Source organism: Aegilops tauschii, chromosome 2 (assembly GCF_002575655.3).
Source record: "Aegilops tauschii subsp. strangulata cultivar AL8/78 chromosome 2, Aet v6.0, whole genome shotgun sequence".
In the NCBI taxonomy this organism is placed as follows: Eukaryota; Viridiplantae; Streptophyta; class Magnoliopsida; order Poales; family Poaceae; genus Aegilops; species Aegilops tauschii.
Genome location: NC_053036.3, coordinates 296,190,920 through 296,208,351, shown reverse-complemented (window position 1 = coordinate 296,208,351; position 17,432 = coordinate 296,190,920). Strand labels below are relative to the sequence as shown.

General features: G+C 45.7%; 1 protein-coding gene across 1 annotated transcript; it reads right to left on the bottom strand.

Moving 5' to 3' along the window:
* Nucleotides 1–11,339: 11,339 nt before the first annotated feature.
* LOC109772757 (ATP synthase subunit a) lies at nt 11,340–12,987 on the bottom strand. Its single transcript, XM_040403418.3, is given in 4 exon segments — nt 11,340–12,210; nt 12,213–12,257; nt 12,260–12,355; nt 12,358–12,987. Coding segments are annotated over 4 exon segments (1,245 nt in total). The 5' UTR covers nt 12,815–12,987; the 3' UTR covers nt 11,340–11,563.
* Between the last annotated feature and the right edge of the window lie 4,445 nt (nt 12,988–17,432).

The following is a 17,432-nucleotide window of genomic DNA, read 5'->3' as shown; positions in this document are numbered from 1 at the left end:
TGATCGCTCTCTAACAGGGCGACGAGGAGGGGATCGCCGGGTAGGATTATGCTATACGATGCTACTTGGTGAACTTACCATCCACTCTCTCCTACATGCTGCAAGATGGAGGTGGCCAGAAGCGTAGTCTTCGAAAGGATTAGCTATCCCCCTCTTATTCTGGCATTCTGCAGTTCAGTCCACCGATATGGCCCTTTACACATATACCCATGCATATGTAGTGTAGCTCCTTGCTTGCGAGTACTTTGGATGAGTACTCACGGTTGCTTTTCCCCCTCTTTTCCCCTTTCTATACCTGGTTGTCGCAACCAGATGCTGGAGTCCAGGAGCTAGAGATCCCGAGGATGATTCTACCTGGAGTTCGGTTTCGAGGAGTAGTTAGGAGGTCCCAGGCAGGAGGCCTTGCCTCTTCGATCGTTGCTACTTTTGTGCTAGCCTTCTTAAGGCAAACTTGTTTAACTTATGTCTGTGCTCAGATTTTGTTGCTTCCGCTGACTCGTCTATGATCGAGCACTTGTATTCGACTCCTCGAGGCCCCTGGCTTGTATTATGATGCTTGTATGACTTATTTATGTTCTAGAGTTGTGTTGTGATATCTTCCCGTGAGTCCCTGATCTTGATCGTACACATTTGCGTGCATGATTAGTGTACGGTCGAATCGGGGGCGTCACAATTAATCCTGAATTACAAAAATCCTTCTTAGAAAAAGGTGGCTTAACTCAGGAAAGAAAGATGGAACCAGATGCTTCTTTAAAACAAAGCACTTTGCCTTACCTGTGAATTAATAAAAAAGGTAGCCCCTTACTCGCAGATGTAGGAAGAAGGCTTTTCTTGCCAACTAAACCCCAATAGGCTATTTTGTACTTTTTGCACATAATTAATAAAGATAGATTTCCGTGCCATGCGTAAACCAAGCTGCTGAGAGTCTACCCCAGCCACAAGGGGGAGCTGCTCCAGTAGTTCAGGATACCCCACCCAGCCCCTCAAGGGTTGACGGACCCCCTACCTATACCTATACGTGATCCAGTAGTTCAGGATACCCCACCCACCCCTCAAGGGTTGACGGACCCCCTACCTATACCTATACGTGATGATTTTCAATCCACAACTCATTTTCTTGAATATGTGACAAGCCTTGCAAATTGTGATAATATGTATCAAATTAGTGGTCCACATAACCCAATATTTCAAAATTATGGAGGGGCAGGCCCAAGTACTTCGAATCATCAACAAGAAATCCAAGAAAGAACAGCGAAGGAAAAACGTGACAAGAAAAGTGTTTTCTCGACTCGAGATGTTAGAAGGTGCTAAATCAATAGGTGCTGGAGCTGGTATCGGTATTGGAAACGTCCTCAGTTCTTTGATTCATTCCGTGGTGCAAAATCCATCATTGGCTAAACAATCATTTGGTTATGCCATTTTGGGCTTTGCTCTCACTGAAGCTATTGCATTGTTTGCCCCAATGATGGCCTTTGTGATCTCATTTGTTTTCCGATCGCTTAAAAAGTCATGGAATCAAAAAAGAAATGTGAGAATGTAGTTATAGATGTAAAAAAAATCAATATGTTGTTCTCTTGTTCTTAAATCATGAATTGGATGATGTGCGTTTCATCAAGTATGAACGTATTGCATTTTTTTGCTATGCAATTTCAGTAGCGGATCGACGTCCATTTATTTTCGTGTCCTCATCCACGTGTATGTCTGTGTTAGATAGGCTCTGGAAGGCCTTACTTTACTAACAGGTATGGCGCGTTACTTTTATTCTTTTTTTGATGCTTACCCGCATGTTTAGATTATTTACTTGCCCTTTCACTTTTTCTTCGGCTGTCACCAACTTTGTTCAATGCTAGTCCCTAACCCATGAATAAGGGCTCCGCTGGCTACCGGGTTCAATGAAGTTTGTAAGCTCTTTCTCTTTTTTTTGTTTTTCGCCACCTCCTGTGTCTTTCCGTTTAAGGTCTTTAATTCAGCATTAGCTTCGTTAGAGAAAGCCATGCATGAACTACAAAGCATGGGATCCTGAACACCACGAAAGAAAGCGTACTACTTTTCAATAAGGTCCGACTTCAGAGTGGAGAGACATGAACTTGTTTTAGGCGTAGAAAAGGCATACGGTATAAAAGATTGATTGAAAAGAGGTAGGGACTGGTCTCGCTGCTAAGGGAGAAGGAGACCTCTGTCGGAGCAAGCTAAAGAGCCCACTTTATATCGTCGATTTCAGGAAAGGCACTCGATCAAGCCTATACATCCGAGAATTTACCTCCAAACCAAAGACGACTTGCTTTGCTGCATTTCTTGGGCCCGGGCTTTACTTGATTTTGGCGAAAGAAAGGCCATATGATCTACTTTCTGGTGCCGGTCCCTTCACAAAGATAGCCCCTTCTTGTTCTTATTCTTATTCTTATTCGGTGGAATACAAGAGTTGTGAAGCTCCTTTCTTTCAAGTGAAAGTTGCCTATCTTTCTTGGTTCGGAATCCAATCCAGTTGAAAACAAACAATTGCCCGATGGCAAAGTCAGATGAAAGGCTAGGAGTGCAAACCACGTATGACCGTGGCGCAGAAAGCGAAATGTTTTGCAGCGAGTCAAGCGTAATACGATCAAAGGAAATGGGGTCGATGCTAAAACTCAAACAGTTCCCCAGAGGGGGCCCCGGGTTGAAAGAGCGAGCTACATTCTTTCATAGAAGACAGAAAATAAGAGGACTAATGCTTTCTTACTTCATCTTAATATAGGGATTATAGCATTGGAATTATGGAATTTGAATGGATTGAGTACATCAAGATGAATAAATTAACGTAATAAGCGATATTCTCAAAAGATTCGGTCATGCCAGAAACCTCAGTGTGCATGGCACTAAAAAAGGGTACAAAGAACCTGAGATGCAAGTAATGGCTGAATAGCTGGGGAAACACTAAATAAAGACAAGTGTCATATGGACTTATTTGATTGATTGAATCGAGAGATGGAAATGCCATTGAGAGATTCGAAGGGATTGAAAAAACGTTAGATAGAGGTGGTGCTTCTGCCCAGTCCAAAAGAAAAATCTGAGTGAGGATAAGGTGGTTTATGTTAGGGTCCGAGAAAGCAACTTGACATGCCAATCCTAACAAGAATTCCACTCTTTCTGGTCATGTCAGAAACCATCTCTTGGAAAGCAGATCGAAAGCCAATAATTTTCATAAGATGATGACCCTCTTGTGCTCCTACGTTCCTGCTAGTTCGTGGATGAAGAATAGGAGAGAGCTTGCTTGAGTAGAAGATAACCCGCGAGAAGGATGTTTTGTAGCGCTTTCTGATACAAAAGGAAAAGGCGTCACGATCGAAGATAAGGAAAGATCCCAGCTTTTCATTGCTCTGTCGCGCCACCCCTCCTCCCAGAGCCGGTTCTTATCCATAGATTTTTCAGCTAAAAGATACGGTATATATATCAATGAAAGCTGGCGCCTTTGTTTCTTGGTACGACTGGTACTTTTTCTCATTTATTGGTCTAGTTGGAAACATTTCCCCTCAAAGATCATGTTTTTCTTATATATTATGCTGCGCCCTTGCCCTTAACCTTCCTTTGTCTTCTATAAAAAGGCTGGACGTCAAATGTAACTGATGCTTATGTTCTAAATATGACAAGCAAGAAACGTACTATTGCCGTAAACACAAACCCAAACATTAGTAACTCACAGAGCTTTCCTATTCTATCTATTTCCCTATAAACCATGATTGATATACCAATCAAAAAAGACTTCTGAAACTAATCTATTCTATTGATTTATGTCTGTGCTTCTTCTTCTGTTTTTGTACGCAGAAGGATGTCTAGGAGGAACAGATCACTGAGGTTAAGGATGAGAAGGTGAAAAGTTCAGATAGAGAATAGATGCCATGAACAAGTGTATCAATTCAAGAGTTAAGGAATACTATTGGGAAGATTGGGCATTGGGTTCATCTTGTTATTGACCATCCCTTTTCAACACATATCTTTTAGTATACGTCTTTTTTAGTTGCTTAAAGATTTCAGATATTGCTTTTTCTGTTATAGGAAGTGTTGCGTTCCCCTTTAGGGTGTTTGTTAGTGGCGTCACCCGATAGGGTGTGTGCCCGGAAGAGAGAAGAAAAACATGTTGCTTGCTATTTCTGGTTGAAGAGCTATTTTTTCCTATCAAACAGGAATTCCGAGGGATGTTTTTTGTTGTCGATTTGTATAAATAGAAAGATAATGGAAGTGATTGAATAAGTTTGGTCATGAGAATGGAAGTTGGGTCATGTTGATACTAGATCCATGTCTTGATTATTCGACATTTCCATTCCAATGCACAATACTATGCATTCCATTCCAAAGAGCGGTTTCGGTGGGTTGATACGATTTCCACTTTGACGGTCCTAAGTTGGCATTCTTTGCAGATAACTTCCATCTCTCCATAGACGAAAAGTACCCAATTTCATGCCAAGAGACCATGTAAGGGTTTTACGACCCATCCATATGATAAAAAGACTCACAAGCCTAAGAGCAATTCCTTCCTCCCCTATCATTAATTAAGGACTGGCTTGCTTCGAGAGAAAGGAAATCTGAATTCCATAGTCGTCTTCCTCACGAGCTGGAACAACTAATGGTGTAGGTTGGAAACCTACTTTTTTCCATTGGATTGTGCTCCAGAGAATGGAATAGTGACACGCGCTCTAGAGAGGCGGCATTAGTTTATGGTTCGAAAGCACGAGTCACTCCATCCAGCTATACTTGCATTGATATAGACGATTTGAGCCTTTGAATTTACTTAGTACAAAACAAGCTACGTTCTCCTATATATTTCCTTGGGCTCGCTTTACAAAAGAAAAAGAAACTACTCCTCTTGATGTGGTCAGAGCGAAGTACTAATAGGCACAAAAACAACAGGAATATATTTCATTCATTTCATCTGTATGGTATGACACGACCTCTTTTTGCTCCCCATTTCGTTGGAAGTGAGGCCTCTGTCTACCGGCCCGAAAGGAGGGTCTCATGCTTGTAAACTAGCATATATCTTGCACAGAATGAACCTTCCTTCAGTCACAACGAGAAGCACTATCGGGGTCTGAACGAATAGAAAACACAATCAACACTTCATATCAAAGTCAACGAACGTTTATCATATAGAGCGGAATCTTCATTCTAGTTTAATTAGCCAACCCTCCCTCGAGTCGTATGCTTTCTGATCATCCTCCTATGTTGGTTACTTTTCTTTCAAACGTTACGTCATTGCAGGTCCTCACCCTTCAGGCTGAAGGAGATGTGTACTCGACTTCCTTTAAGTAAGTGGTGGCCCATAATAGTAGAGATGTATAACAACAGTAGCTTAACCAAAGGGATAGACTTGAACTCTTCCACACACCCTTGCCAGAGGTTTTAAGAGAACAACCTTTTGGGGATACCAATTCCACCCATTCGCAGCAGAGGAACTAGCACTTTCTTAAGCTTTCCACCATTCTTGCTTATTCCCCTTACTTACCCAATGAAAGATATATATTGGAAATTGGAAGATGGTCATCCATAGTTATCTTGTTGAAAATACCCTCCCTTACTCATCAAAACATTGGAAGCGACTTGAGATATCTTTTGGGAAGAGAGAATAACTATAGATGCTCGATATGCATATTGATCAATCGATCTCCGCGTCCTGCCAGTTCTCTAATTAGACTCGCTCTACCGAGGGGCAGAAGAAGATCAAGCCGATAAGGGGAAGCGCTGAGAAAAATCTTTCTCTTATCTAAATATAAGAGCGCGCTTTATCTCAATGCACACAGAAAAAGGGGACCTTGTGATGATGGAAATGGTACGTATGTGGACCACTTTGGCTCCGCCCAAAAGCCCCTGAGCCGACTATCTCCTGGCACAGCTAAAGCATTTCCTCGCCCGAGGCCTTCTCAAAGCTAACTTGAATCCGAATAGCTTGCTGCTTCTCCGAAACCTTCACCAGCTTGTGTATCCTTGTAAGGTCGCGGACCCGGCGTAAGAACGAGAAACGTGAGTCTAGCATGACATAAACTCAAACCCCGGCACTTTTGATACTTCTCATCTCAGGACAAGTCACAGAAGAGGTAAGGCGCTATAGCCAGTGAAGGAACGGGAAAGAAGAATCAGTGGAATTGACCAATAAGTTATACCATTACGACTTTGAATAATCGCTAATAGCTGACACCAATGGAATATTTTTGGACCCTAAGGCTCACGTTGACTCCGTCCTTTATTGAATAGCCAATTCGTTGTGAGTAAGCGTACGATCCATCACACAAACATCCCTAAACCTCAGTAAGCCTTTCTAGATGATGCATTTCCCTTCTTATCTATCGATGTATTCATCTGAGGTCACATGCAGGTATATATCTACGAGTGGTTTATATAAAGGAGGGCCATGATAAGAATGCTGTTTGGAAAAGGCGAAACAACTTGTGTTGACTGAGGCTCAGAATACGTTCTTGCACCACTCCTTTCAAACACCGCTCTTCTCACGAATGTGAAATTGCGGAACACTGTGTGTAATTGTTGCAACAACGATAGGGACTCTGCCGAGGGCTCCCTAGTAGGTTCTAGTCTCTCTTTATACTGCGACTGGAGCAAGGTGTAATGGGATGTGTGGTATGTTGATCAAGGAGGTGTTGCATTGGCTGTAGCTGCAAGAGGTCTTGAGACAGAAATTATGCCATTATTGCTTCTTTCATTTAAAAGTTTGAGTCGGTTCTATCTAGCTAAGTTATTCAATAAAGTTGATAGAAGTGTGTGATGCTTGTGAGTTTGGCAACTACTATATACGATATTTATAACAATACTTGATACTTGATTTATGACTTCCTATACCTAGACCCGCACCTACTTTGAATTTAACTTAAAGGGGCGGCGAATCCAATAAAAAGGGACTACATTCCAATCCTACTTACCAGAATAAATAGTTGTATGGCATTCGAACCCCACCTTCATGGTTGTATTCTAATTAGCTGAAATGTATGACCTAAGCTTCTCAACAGGCATTCACTCAATAGAGCACTTAATGAGTTTTCTAATGGCTTGAAAAACTACTACGTTTCTTTTAAACTTAGTTGCAAAAGAAAAGCAAAGGGGAATGCGGGTCCATTTCGTAACGCTTATGGTGATAAAGAAAAGTAACTCCCATCCGCGTGAGAGGCATCGCTACCGGGCCGGGCCTCGATTCCTTTCCTTGTCTCCATTCTGATTGATTCGCTTCTTCGCGCAAGCACTTGGTTCGCCCCTTACTATAACCATCCCACTCATTCTTTTACACCGATGTTTCGTACTCTCTCGACCAGGTCATCATAAGAAAATACTGCCAAATCTTTCCGAAATGAGAGGAGGGAAGGAGCGCTACAACTAACTGCTGAAAAATGCAAGATTAGCGCTAAGAAGCAACCCTAGTTTAAGTACTAGCGTCCCAACCCAACGTTCTTGTACTTCAAAATACTCTCCTCCGCTTGGTGCTCGCCTCAGCCAGACGTGGCTTATATAGTGGTCGACATTCCTACGTGCTCCGACTAATCCCCACTGGAGATTATATGAGGGATCTTGGAAACTGTCGTGACGCTTTGGTGACGAAGGTCACCGGGGTGACTATGGAAGGATTCCGTGGTAGTCTCTGACTCCCTCCAACTCAATCAATATCAAGAACATGTCGTGAGCATGGGGTTTGGTTAGGCTTGGTTGAGTTTGTAAGAAAAGATAGTAGGTTGAGGGGCTTCATTGAGTAGTAAACCTACGGTGCTAGTAAGGTCGGGGCCGTGGTCGTCCGTCTCCGCTTTGCCGTCCGATAAGATCACTGGGATTGACTAGCTAGCTGGGTAGGTTTGGCTATTCGTTTCTATTGAAAATGAGTCAGCTATCTGTGCGAGTCACCTTCCTTATGCTCTGAGTCACCTTCTTCTAAGCTCCGCTGGACGACACGACATTCTTGTTTTATAGGCCGGCCGTACTTGTGATGGTTCCCCAGGATGCAATAAATCCACTTAGGTCAACGTTGCCGCGATATTGTTCTATGGAAGCGGGTGGGCTGCTTTTTAGAAGTTCGGCCCGGTTTTTCATTAAAAAATCAAAAAGGGGGGGAGGGATTGACCTTTCTAACGCATATTCTGTCGTACCGGCATGGCCCCACTGATTTGTTTTCGATTGGAGCATCAAGCAGCGCAACCCAGTTCTACTTGACTAAGCCCGGTGCTCGTCCAAGGAGGGAATTTACTTTACCCAACTCCCCTTTTTGCTAACAAGGCAAAAACCTCCGACCCGACATTCATGAGTTTCGAATGAAGAATGAAGAGTGCCCTGCCCCTCTTTTTTCCCTAAATCTTGGATTTGGAAGTTGGTAAAGACCCACCCCTTGTTTAAGTCAGAATGAGTCCCTGAGACATTGGCTTCCGCCGTGAACTATTAAGGATCGCATCCCGCGCATATTCTACATTATAGCATGCAACTAATTCAGCTTTCGCTTCTGGGAGATCAGACGGAGCTCGATTATTTTCTGCTAGACGAGGAATAAGGAACATAACCAATATGGGGAACAAGGGAATACTAGACCATATCTTCTTTTGCACCAAGACAATCTCACTCGAATTACAGGGACCTACACATATTAGTACAGTATACCGGGGTCCCCGGCCAGAACCACACGTGCAAGTTTCCCTGCATGTGGCTCATCCGTGCTTTTATCCGAGGCGCTGCCTGCGACTCTGCATGGGAGAAGAGGGCTGAACTACAAACTTTCATGTTCAGAGCATTGCATTGTCTAAGGGAGTAGGGTGAGTAAGCTGCGCCTACCAAGCTAAGCTTTCGTCGAAAAGGCGTCACTACTTCCTTTTCGGCGCCCGTCCTTTATTTAGATGTTGGGGCAAGGCAAGCCCAAGGAAAGTCTAGGTTGGCGCTCCATCTCGGCCGGCATCCTGTTCTCGAGAGGGTGTAGTCCTTGGGCGAACTAGTCATGTGCTGCATTGCCCCAACGCAGGGGCATTTGGTGAGGAGCTACGGTCCTGTGGTTGACAAGCCACTGATCGGAGGTGACTGGACTAGAGTGCTTTCATCAAATGATGCATGTGGGCTGAGCCATTCCCATCCCAAGTGGTGGCCCAATTCGGCCTGGCCTGGTCGGAAAGAGATTCTAAATCTTGAATATGTGCACCGAGAATAGATATCTATGTTAGCTAGCGGGGGCGGGCTTTCCCCTGGTAGTCCCGCTGCGTCCTCTGATATTCCGAATCGTCTCATCTTTCTTTGGCTATACTTGTAGCCAGCCATATTAGCTCCACATTCCACCCTTTTTGATTTCTAACGAAAGAGGCAGTCATCAGTCGCCCCCTTTCCTATTTAGCTTTGCTTGCTGCCTATTATGAGAATAGGTCCCGGTTCAAGCGGCCCGCCTTTCATCATCATCTATACCAGCTGCCATGCACGATCCCATAGGAACAATTTCATCGCCCTAAGAAGCAGAACGCCCCATCACCTACAGCCCTTTCCTCCGCCGGGGACTTTCACGAAATGAAAACGGGCGGCATCATCTTATGCTTGACATTAGTTGCCCTGGTGTATATCCCGGAGTACTCCTATGGCCTACCTGTCACCCATACATGAAGGCCTTGGCCCCGTCCCGTGTGGAGAATGCCCCCCTTACGGCACGGCTTAGTCTGTTATTTTATTTTGTCAGAGTGGATTCGGACCGCCACTTCTCTGAAAGCATGGTTCTTGCCTCCCTCTCTCCTCCCTCCTTGGAGCTCGTCCATTTGTTGGGTGATCCCATGCTCTCACGTTCGAGTGTTTGCTCGTCGTTTAGGCCGGTGAGTTACATTTTTGCTCATTGCAGTCACCTCTGGGGTTCTTCGCACCTGGGTAGTACCAGGACCCTTGTGCCCCAGACTGCACTGCCCGCCCTATGACCCAAAACTCAAAATGAGCCTTGCGACAAGACGCGGACATTCCTCATGTTGCGGTTCCCTCCGGTCCGTTCCCGGGTTGGGTTAGGGGAAGATCCGAGTGATTGCCTTCGCGGATCCAAACATGCTCACAAGGCGCACAATAAGAATAAGACCAATAGAGACTTCATAAGGGACCATTTGAGCTGCAGATCGTAATGCTCCTAGAAAGGCATATTTCGAATATAGAGGATGTTCGCAACAATCCACGAGAATATCATACCCAACTATGAACCGTACGAGCACATCCTCTGTCACCCCCACCGCGCTTACGGCTCTATACCCCAACCCAACTTGCTCTGGCCCTGGGTCCTCCTGCATCTCTTCCTCGGTAAGTGGACCGTGGAAGCTGGGGAGTATCCGCTTGGGACTGGTAGAAAACAACATATCTTTTCCCTCCTGACCCCTATAAAAATCTAGTAGAAGTCCGATGGCGTCGGAGACATCTTTATCTGATTTTGAGGCTTCTTCGTGCGACTCCTCCAAAATTATCTTAGGATCGGCTGGCTCATCCTCATCATCCGAAAAGAAAACAGAGACAAAACAGATTTGTTTCAATGACATATCTAATCACACTGAAATTGATGTCGAAGACATGATCATTCACATCAATTGAAGCAGACAGGAAGGGCGTGGACGCTACCATTTAACGAATGCAATGCAAGCAAGGTAGCTTGCTTACTCTCCATCTAGCGTGCGTTGGCGGCAAGGAAGGAGGCATTGGAAAGACTAGACCATACACATTAATTAGTACAAGAAAGAGGCATTCGGGAAGCGCCTAGTCGCTTCTGGATAAGCTTAACAAAGGCCAACTACTACATAGAGACAACTACTACTAGTCATGAGCAATAGTGAAGCCGTCAGAGGTAGAAGCTGTCGCTTGACGGACGAAGCCGAGCCGATACGATAGGCAGGCGAAGTGAGCGAGACCAAGACGGGCCAGACGTGGAGTGGCGAAGGGGGCCTGCAATACGTATACGTGATTAGTAAGCGGTTCAAGAAATTGAATGAAAAATCAAGTGAAATAATGAACAGTGTGATCGATCAGACAAGTACCAAGGAGCAAGAAAACGTATGCGCTTTAGCAAGGGATGAGCGTGAAATCCGTTGCTTGTTCTTTTGGTAGCCTTCTTTCATTTCTGAATTTGCTTGCGAGCGGTCCTTGCATTAGTATGAGTTCGTTGACCATGTAAGGGTGATCCATCTTGATGACGAATTCCATGATAACGAGAAATAGAAATTAATCGTTCGATGTCTGCTCGTTCTCCCCTCTTCAATTCCCAATGAACAACATGATCTTGAGCTATCATTTGTTCAATTTGGCTGATCTGATACTTAGTTAACTCATTCATCTTGATGTTCCCACTGATAACTAATCGATAACGAAGCTGAATGGCTTTTTGGTCCAATTCCATCGATTTTTGTTGAGGCAATTCTGACTTGTTCATCGGGAAGTGATCTAGCTCCTAAGATATATGACATTCTTTATCCTTATCTTTTCCTGGTCTTCTCGGCTGGAATCTACAATCTACACCTCTCCAAACACAAACGCAATATCTTGAGTACCCAGAACCATGTTCAGTGCTGCAAAGCGCAGCTGTAGCCCCCTAGAATATTCGGCTCCTCGTTTTTATTCAATTATGAAATGACTCATTTTGATGGAGATTTGTAGCATCATTCAAGTAAATGCAAATTGAGATCATAGAAACATGAGCTTGTGATATAGCTACACCTAATTCCAGACCGGCTAATGCTAGAACTATAAATAAGGGACCCAGATCTCCTATGAAATAGAAAATATTATTCAGAAATAGCATAGTCCAAGCAAACCCACTTAAAATATTTACTAAATTATGACCGACCATCATATTAGCAAATAAACGTATTCCTAAGCTTAATGCACGAAAACAATAAGAGATTAACTCAAGGAGTACTAAGAAAGGTGCTGACGGCAGTGGGACTACCGTAGGTAATAAGAAGCTAAAAAAATGAAGCCCATGTCTTTGAAATCCAACGATCGTAATGCATATAAAAATGGAAAATGAAAGAGCCAAAGTAATGAGAAAATGACTTGTCACTGTGAAGCTAAAGGGTATCATACCCTGGGGATTACGAAATAACGAAAAAGTAAAAGCGACCGAGATGCGAGGGAAAAACTCTTGTTTCACATTTCCGGAAAGACCACCTATTTTTTCGTTTACCAGGTTCATAACGAAATCATAAATAAGCTCGACCAAGGATTGCCATGCATTTGGCACTGACTTTCCACCTCCCTTTTTGTAACAACAAAAAACAGAAAAACGACCAAAACGACAGTGAGCAGGATATCAAGACTACATTTGTAAATGTAAAATAAAAGTTGCCCACATGAAGATCAATTATTGGGTAAATGGCAAATTGATCCAATGGGGTTTCCAAAAAAGCAGATTCGGAGCACTTATAGGGCTACCCGGCTGGAAGTCTTTGGCCTTCCATATTTCGTTATAAAGATGAACCACGCCCCTGTTCCAAGTGAAGCTTTCGTGCCCCTTGAAATGTAAATCTACGAAAGTATCTCTTAGACTCCGGGGAGAATCCGGGCCCAGAAACTGGTCAGAAAACTCGGTAACATTGTATGCAGCTGGCAAAACCATTTTTGCCTGCCGCATGTATGATTCTACCATTTTTGTGATTTCATAAAACAAAGCCTTTCCATTTTTAGGCGCAATTCCATATATTTTGAAAAGGAGGTCCCTGTCTTTCAAGGTAGGTGTCTTCACCCCTTCCAAAAGCTGGTTCACAAGCTGCGGATCCAATGTAGGATGGAAAAAATCTCTAATAAAAGAATGGACGTGAGGGACGCTTTGTATTGTTTGTATTGTTAAATTTAAATCAAAATTTTCCATCTCCAGGTAACTCCATCTTTTTCAGCTCTGCTCCCGAAAACAGAAAGGAAAGGAAACTGTTCTTGACGTCGGTGTTGGTTTTTCCAACGAAAGCCTGATTTAGCATGTAACGTGAACATGAGCGGACACCCACACAATCTCGATTTGAAGAAAAAGTACCATACCATTGTCGTTTTTAGGGCGAAAAAGAATGAGTCATCTTTGTCAATTGATAACTGAGTGAGAGAAGACAATCACGTTCTTAAACAGTCGGTTCGCCGGATTCACAACCTTCCCCTATTGGCCGGCTGCCCGTGAAACACATAGGCTCCTATCGCATTTGTCGATCGAGAATGGTCTCATCACAGAAACACTTTCTATATGTTATTTCGAGATTCGAAGAAGCAAGCAAGTTAGGGCATATAGTTGTTTTTTGGGATTTTTATATCCGTGCCCCTGGTTCCTTAGCTCTACTCATTCATCCCCACTCTGTTAACTTTTGCTCACTTTTCCCCACTCCCTTGCCCGAAACCCTCAGAACAGGTTATAACGGACGTTGCCGTCTTGTCAATGCCTTTGACCGTTAGCTGACGAGTGGGGCCGCGTATACGTGGGCGCATGCAAGACCGCGGTCGTGGGGTAGCACGTGTCCATGGACATGCCCGAAACGTCCCATCATATAAAGAGGGCAACCACCTCCATCGCCCCTACCATTTCCCCCCAAATCCCCTCCCAGCCGCATCACCTTCCTCTCCCCCACTGACATCGTCTCGCTCTCCTCCACTGCCTCCACCGCACCGTCTCACTCTCCCCCACCGCATCCTCTTCCTCAGCTTCATCGCCTCCATCTGTCAGATGGCCGACGCTCGTGGCGACGCCGGCGCAGCGGCCGGAGATGTGGTGGAGTTGCAGGGTCCAGGTGCGGTGACCGCGGATGTCAGCGGCGTCCACGGCGGTGCGGGGGTGCTCGCAACCGCTGCGGATGTGGCGGGCTCCGCCTCATCGCTGTAGAAGGTGAAGGCATCGAGCGGCGCAGTCCATCTAGATGCCCCCGTTGCGCCGCCTGCCATGGAGGAGTAGGTATTTGGACTTGCTTAGCTTGTAGAGTTAATTGCTCCCTAGTTGCATTGGTTAGATTGTGATTCATACGGTAGTTCAGATTGTTAGATTATGACGCCCGGATAATTAAACTACAGTAACCCTTTGTTAGTGATGCCACGTCACCTCGGTTACTGTTGTTAATCTCATGTTAGTTCAAAACCGGTTCGGAATTCAACTTCAAAATAAAGTCAAACGGTGAAGTTTTCAAATGTTAAAACTAAATTGTTCGAATTGTGACAAATAAATCAAAAGTAATATTGGTGAAGGAACCACACTTTCATAATGTGTTTAATTGCACTATAACAAATAAAACAGCGGCAAAAATATTATTTAAATGCTCTTAGAATAATAAACAAATACAAAGTACTTTATTTAATGTGCCAAAATATTTGTGCCAATGGCATAATTGGTGACATCAATTTAGGTGCCACTTTCGTATTTTGTTAAGACTAGAATAAAAGGAAACTAAAAGAAAACAGAAAGAAATAAAATATGTAGAAAGAAAATAAACAAAAGGAAAATATTAAAAAAAGAAGAAGAAAAAGATAAAAGAATTCCATCAGCCCAACTGTGCCATGGCCCAGCCAGGCCGGCCCAGCCACTTCCCCCCGGTCGTCCCTCTGTTCAACCGACCAGCCTCCCCTGTTCAACCGACCAGCCATCCCCCTCGCTCGTCCCCGACGGACCTCATCGTCGGCGTCGCCACCGAGAGGATAAGGCCACCTCCCCTGACCCCTCGGTCCCCTCACTCCTCCTCGGCGGCCTCCCTCCCAGATCCACCTCTCCCCCTCTGCCGATCTGGAGGAAGGGCCGAACGCCACGGTTGCCGCGCCTTCCTCACTGCCACGGCCATCGTCCTCCTCTGGCCACGCCACCGTGCCATCCACTTCGTCGGCCTCCTCTGCGTCGACTACGGCGGCCATCTCGAGCTGGGAGGCACTGCTGCGCCGGATCCTCGTCGTCTTCAACCTCGAGCACCCACGGTAGCCGCTGCAATCTTCGTTGATTCGCGACCACGAGCGCCTCCCCGAGCTAGTTGAACTCCTCTACGTGATCCCCTACGTGATCCTTGTGAGCTCCCCTTCACTTCCCCCTGGATCCCCTTCTTGCGGGTGTCCTCTAGCCGTAGACACCCTCTGGCCGAAGCTCATCGTCCTCCATGGCCGGATCCCCGCTCCTCGCGCGTGCTCGCCCGCTCCTGCCGCGCGTCCGCCGCGCCCAGGGCCTGTCCCGGCGTGCCCACGCCTCGCTGGCCGCGTGCTGGCTTGCCCGGCCGCGCTGCAGCCTCCCGTGCCGCAGCCGCCCGCGGCCCTGTCGCTGACTACTGCTCGTGCTGCTCTGTTGCTGCTCCTTCTGCTACTCCCGCTCGCTGCTCTCGATGCATTCTGCTGCTGCCGCTACTTGGCCGCAGCTGCGTCTGCTCCCTGCTCCTTGTAACGCTGCTGCTAATGCCTACTGTTGTTGCTGCTATCTGTACTGCTGATGCCGCTACTGTTGCTGGTTGCCATGGCCGTGAGTGTGTGTTCGTGTGTGTGCACGGCTGTGCCACGGCCGGCTCTTGTTTAATTAGTCTAGGCTTAGTTAGAAGTACTACTAGTTTAGTGCTATGTTAATCTAGTAGTAGATGACATGTAGACCCCATGAAATAAGTTAGATTTATTTATTTGTTTAGGTAAATAGTCTATGACATGTGGGCCACACCTTCCCTTTTGACTAGTCAAATTGACTTGGTCAATTCAGATTAAACTAATTATAAAAATTTCAGAATATGTTTAAAACTTAGAAAATTCATAGAAAATATTCCGTAACTCGGATGAAAAAGTTTTATACATGAAAGTTGCTCAGAACGACAAGATGAATCCGAATACACGGTCCGTTCATCTGTCACATGCCCCTAGGATAGCGAACACGCAACTTTTCCCCTTCGATTCATCTGTCCAAAAACGCAAAACACCGGGGATATTTTCCTGGATGTTTCCCCCCTTCACCGGTATCACCTCATACCGCGTTAGAACACGTCTAGCTCTACCTGTTGTCCTGTTATGCACTTGCTTGCTATGTATTTACTGTTTCTCCCCCTCTTCTCTTCGGTAGACCCCGTAACGATGCTGATGCCCCTGTGGTCGACTACGTCACCGACGACCCCTCCTTCTTGTCTGAGCAACCAGGCAAGCCCCCCTGATCACCAGATATCGCCTATTCTTCTCTATACTGCTTGCATTAGAAGAGTGTAGCATGTTACTGCTTTCGATTAATCCTATTCTGCTGCATGCCTGTCATTGTTGCTACAGTTGTTACCCTTACCTGCTATCCTACTGCTTAGTATAGGATGCTAGAGTTCCATCAGTGGCCTTACACTCTTGTCCATCTGCCATGCTATACTATCGGGCCGTGATCACTAGGGAGGTGATCACGAGTATATACTATATACTTTATATACATGACACATGTGGTGAGTAAAGTCGGGTCAGCTCGTTGAGTACCCACAAGTGATTCTGATGAGGGGGCTGAAAGGACAGGTGGCTCCATCCTGGTAGAGGTGGGCCTGGGTTCCTGACGGCCCCCGACTATTACTTTGTGGCGGAGCGATAGGGCGGGTTGAGACCAGCTAGGAGAGAGGTGGGCCTGGCCCTGGTCGGCGTCCGCGGATACTTAATAATAACACGCTTAACGAGTTCTTGGTATTTGATCTGAGTCTGGCCATTTGGTCTATACGCACTAACCAACTACGTGGGAAAGTTATGGGCACTCGACGTCGTGGTATCAGCCGAAGCCTTCGTGGCGTCAGCGACTGAGCGGCGCGCGCCGGATTGGAACGTAAGCCTGCTCTTGTATTAAGGGGGCTAGTTCTGCTTCCGACCGCGTACGCAACATGCAGGTGTGCAATGGGCGATGGGCCCAGACCCCTGCGCCATAGGATTTAGACCAGCGTGCTGGCCTCTCTATTGTGCCTAGGTAGGGCTGCGACGTGTTGATCTTCCGCGGTCGGGCATGACCCAGAAAAGTGTGTCCGGCCAAATGGGATCGAGCGTGTTGGGTTATGTGGTGCACCCCTGCATGGAAGTTTATCTATTCGAATAGCCGTGTCCCTCGGTAAAAGGACGACCCGGAGTTGTACCTTGACCTTATGACAACTAGAACCGGATACTTAAGAAAACACACCCTTCCAAGTGTCAGATATAACCCGATGATCGCTCTCTAACAGGGCGACAAGGAGGGGATCGCCGGGTAGGATTATGCTATACGATGCTACTTGGTGAACTTACCATCTACTCTCTTCTACATGCTGCAAGATGGAGGTGGCCTGAAGCGTAGTCTTCGACAGGATTAGGTATCCCCCTCTTATTCTGTCATTCTGCAGTTCAGTCAACCGATATGGCCCTGTACACATATACCCATGCATATGTAGTGTAGCTCCTTGCTTGCGAGTACTTTGGATGAGTACTCACGGTTGCTTTTCTCCCTCTTATCCCCCTTTCCCTTCTAACTGGTTGTCGCAATCAGATGCCGGAGCCCAGGAGCCAGACGCCACCGTCGA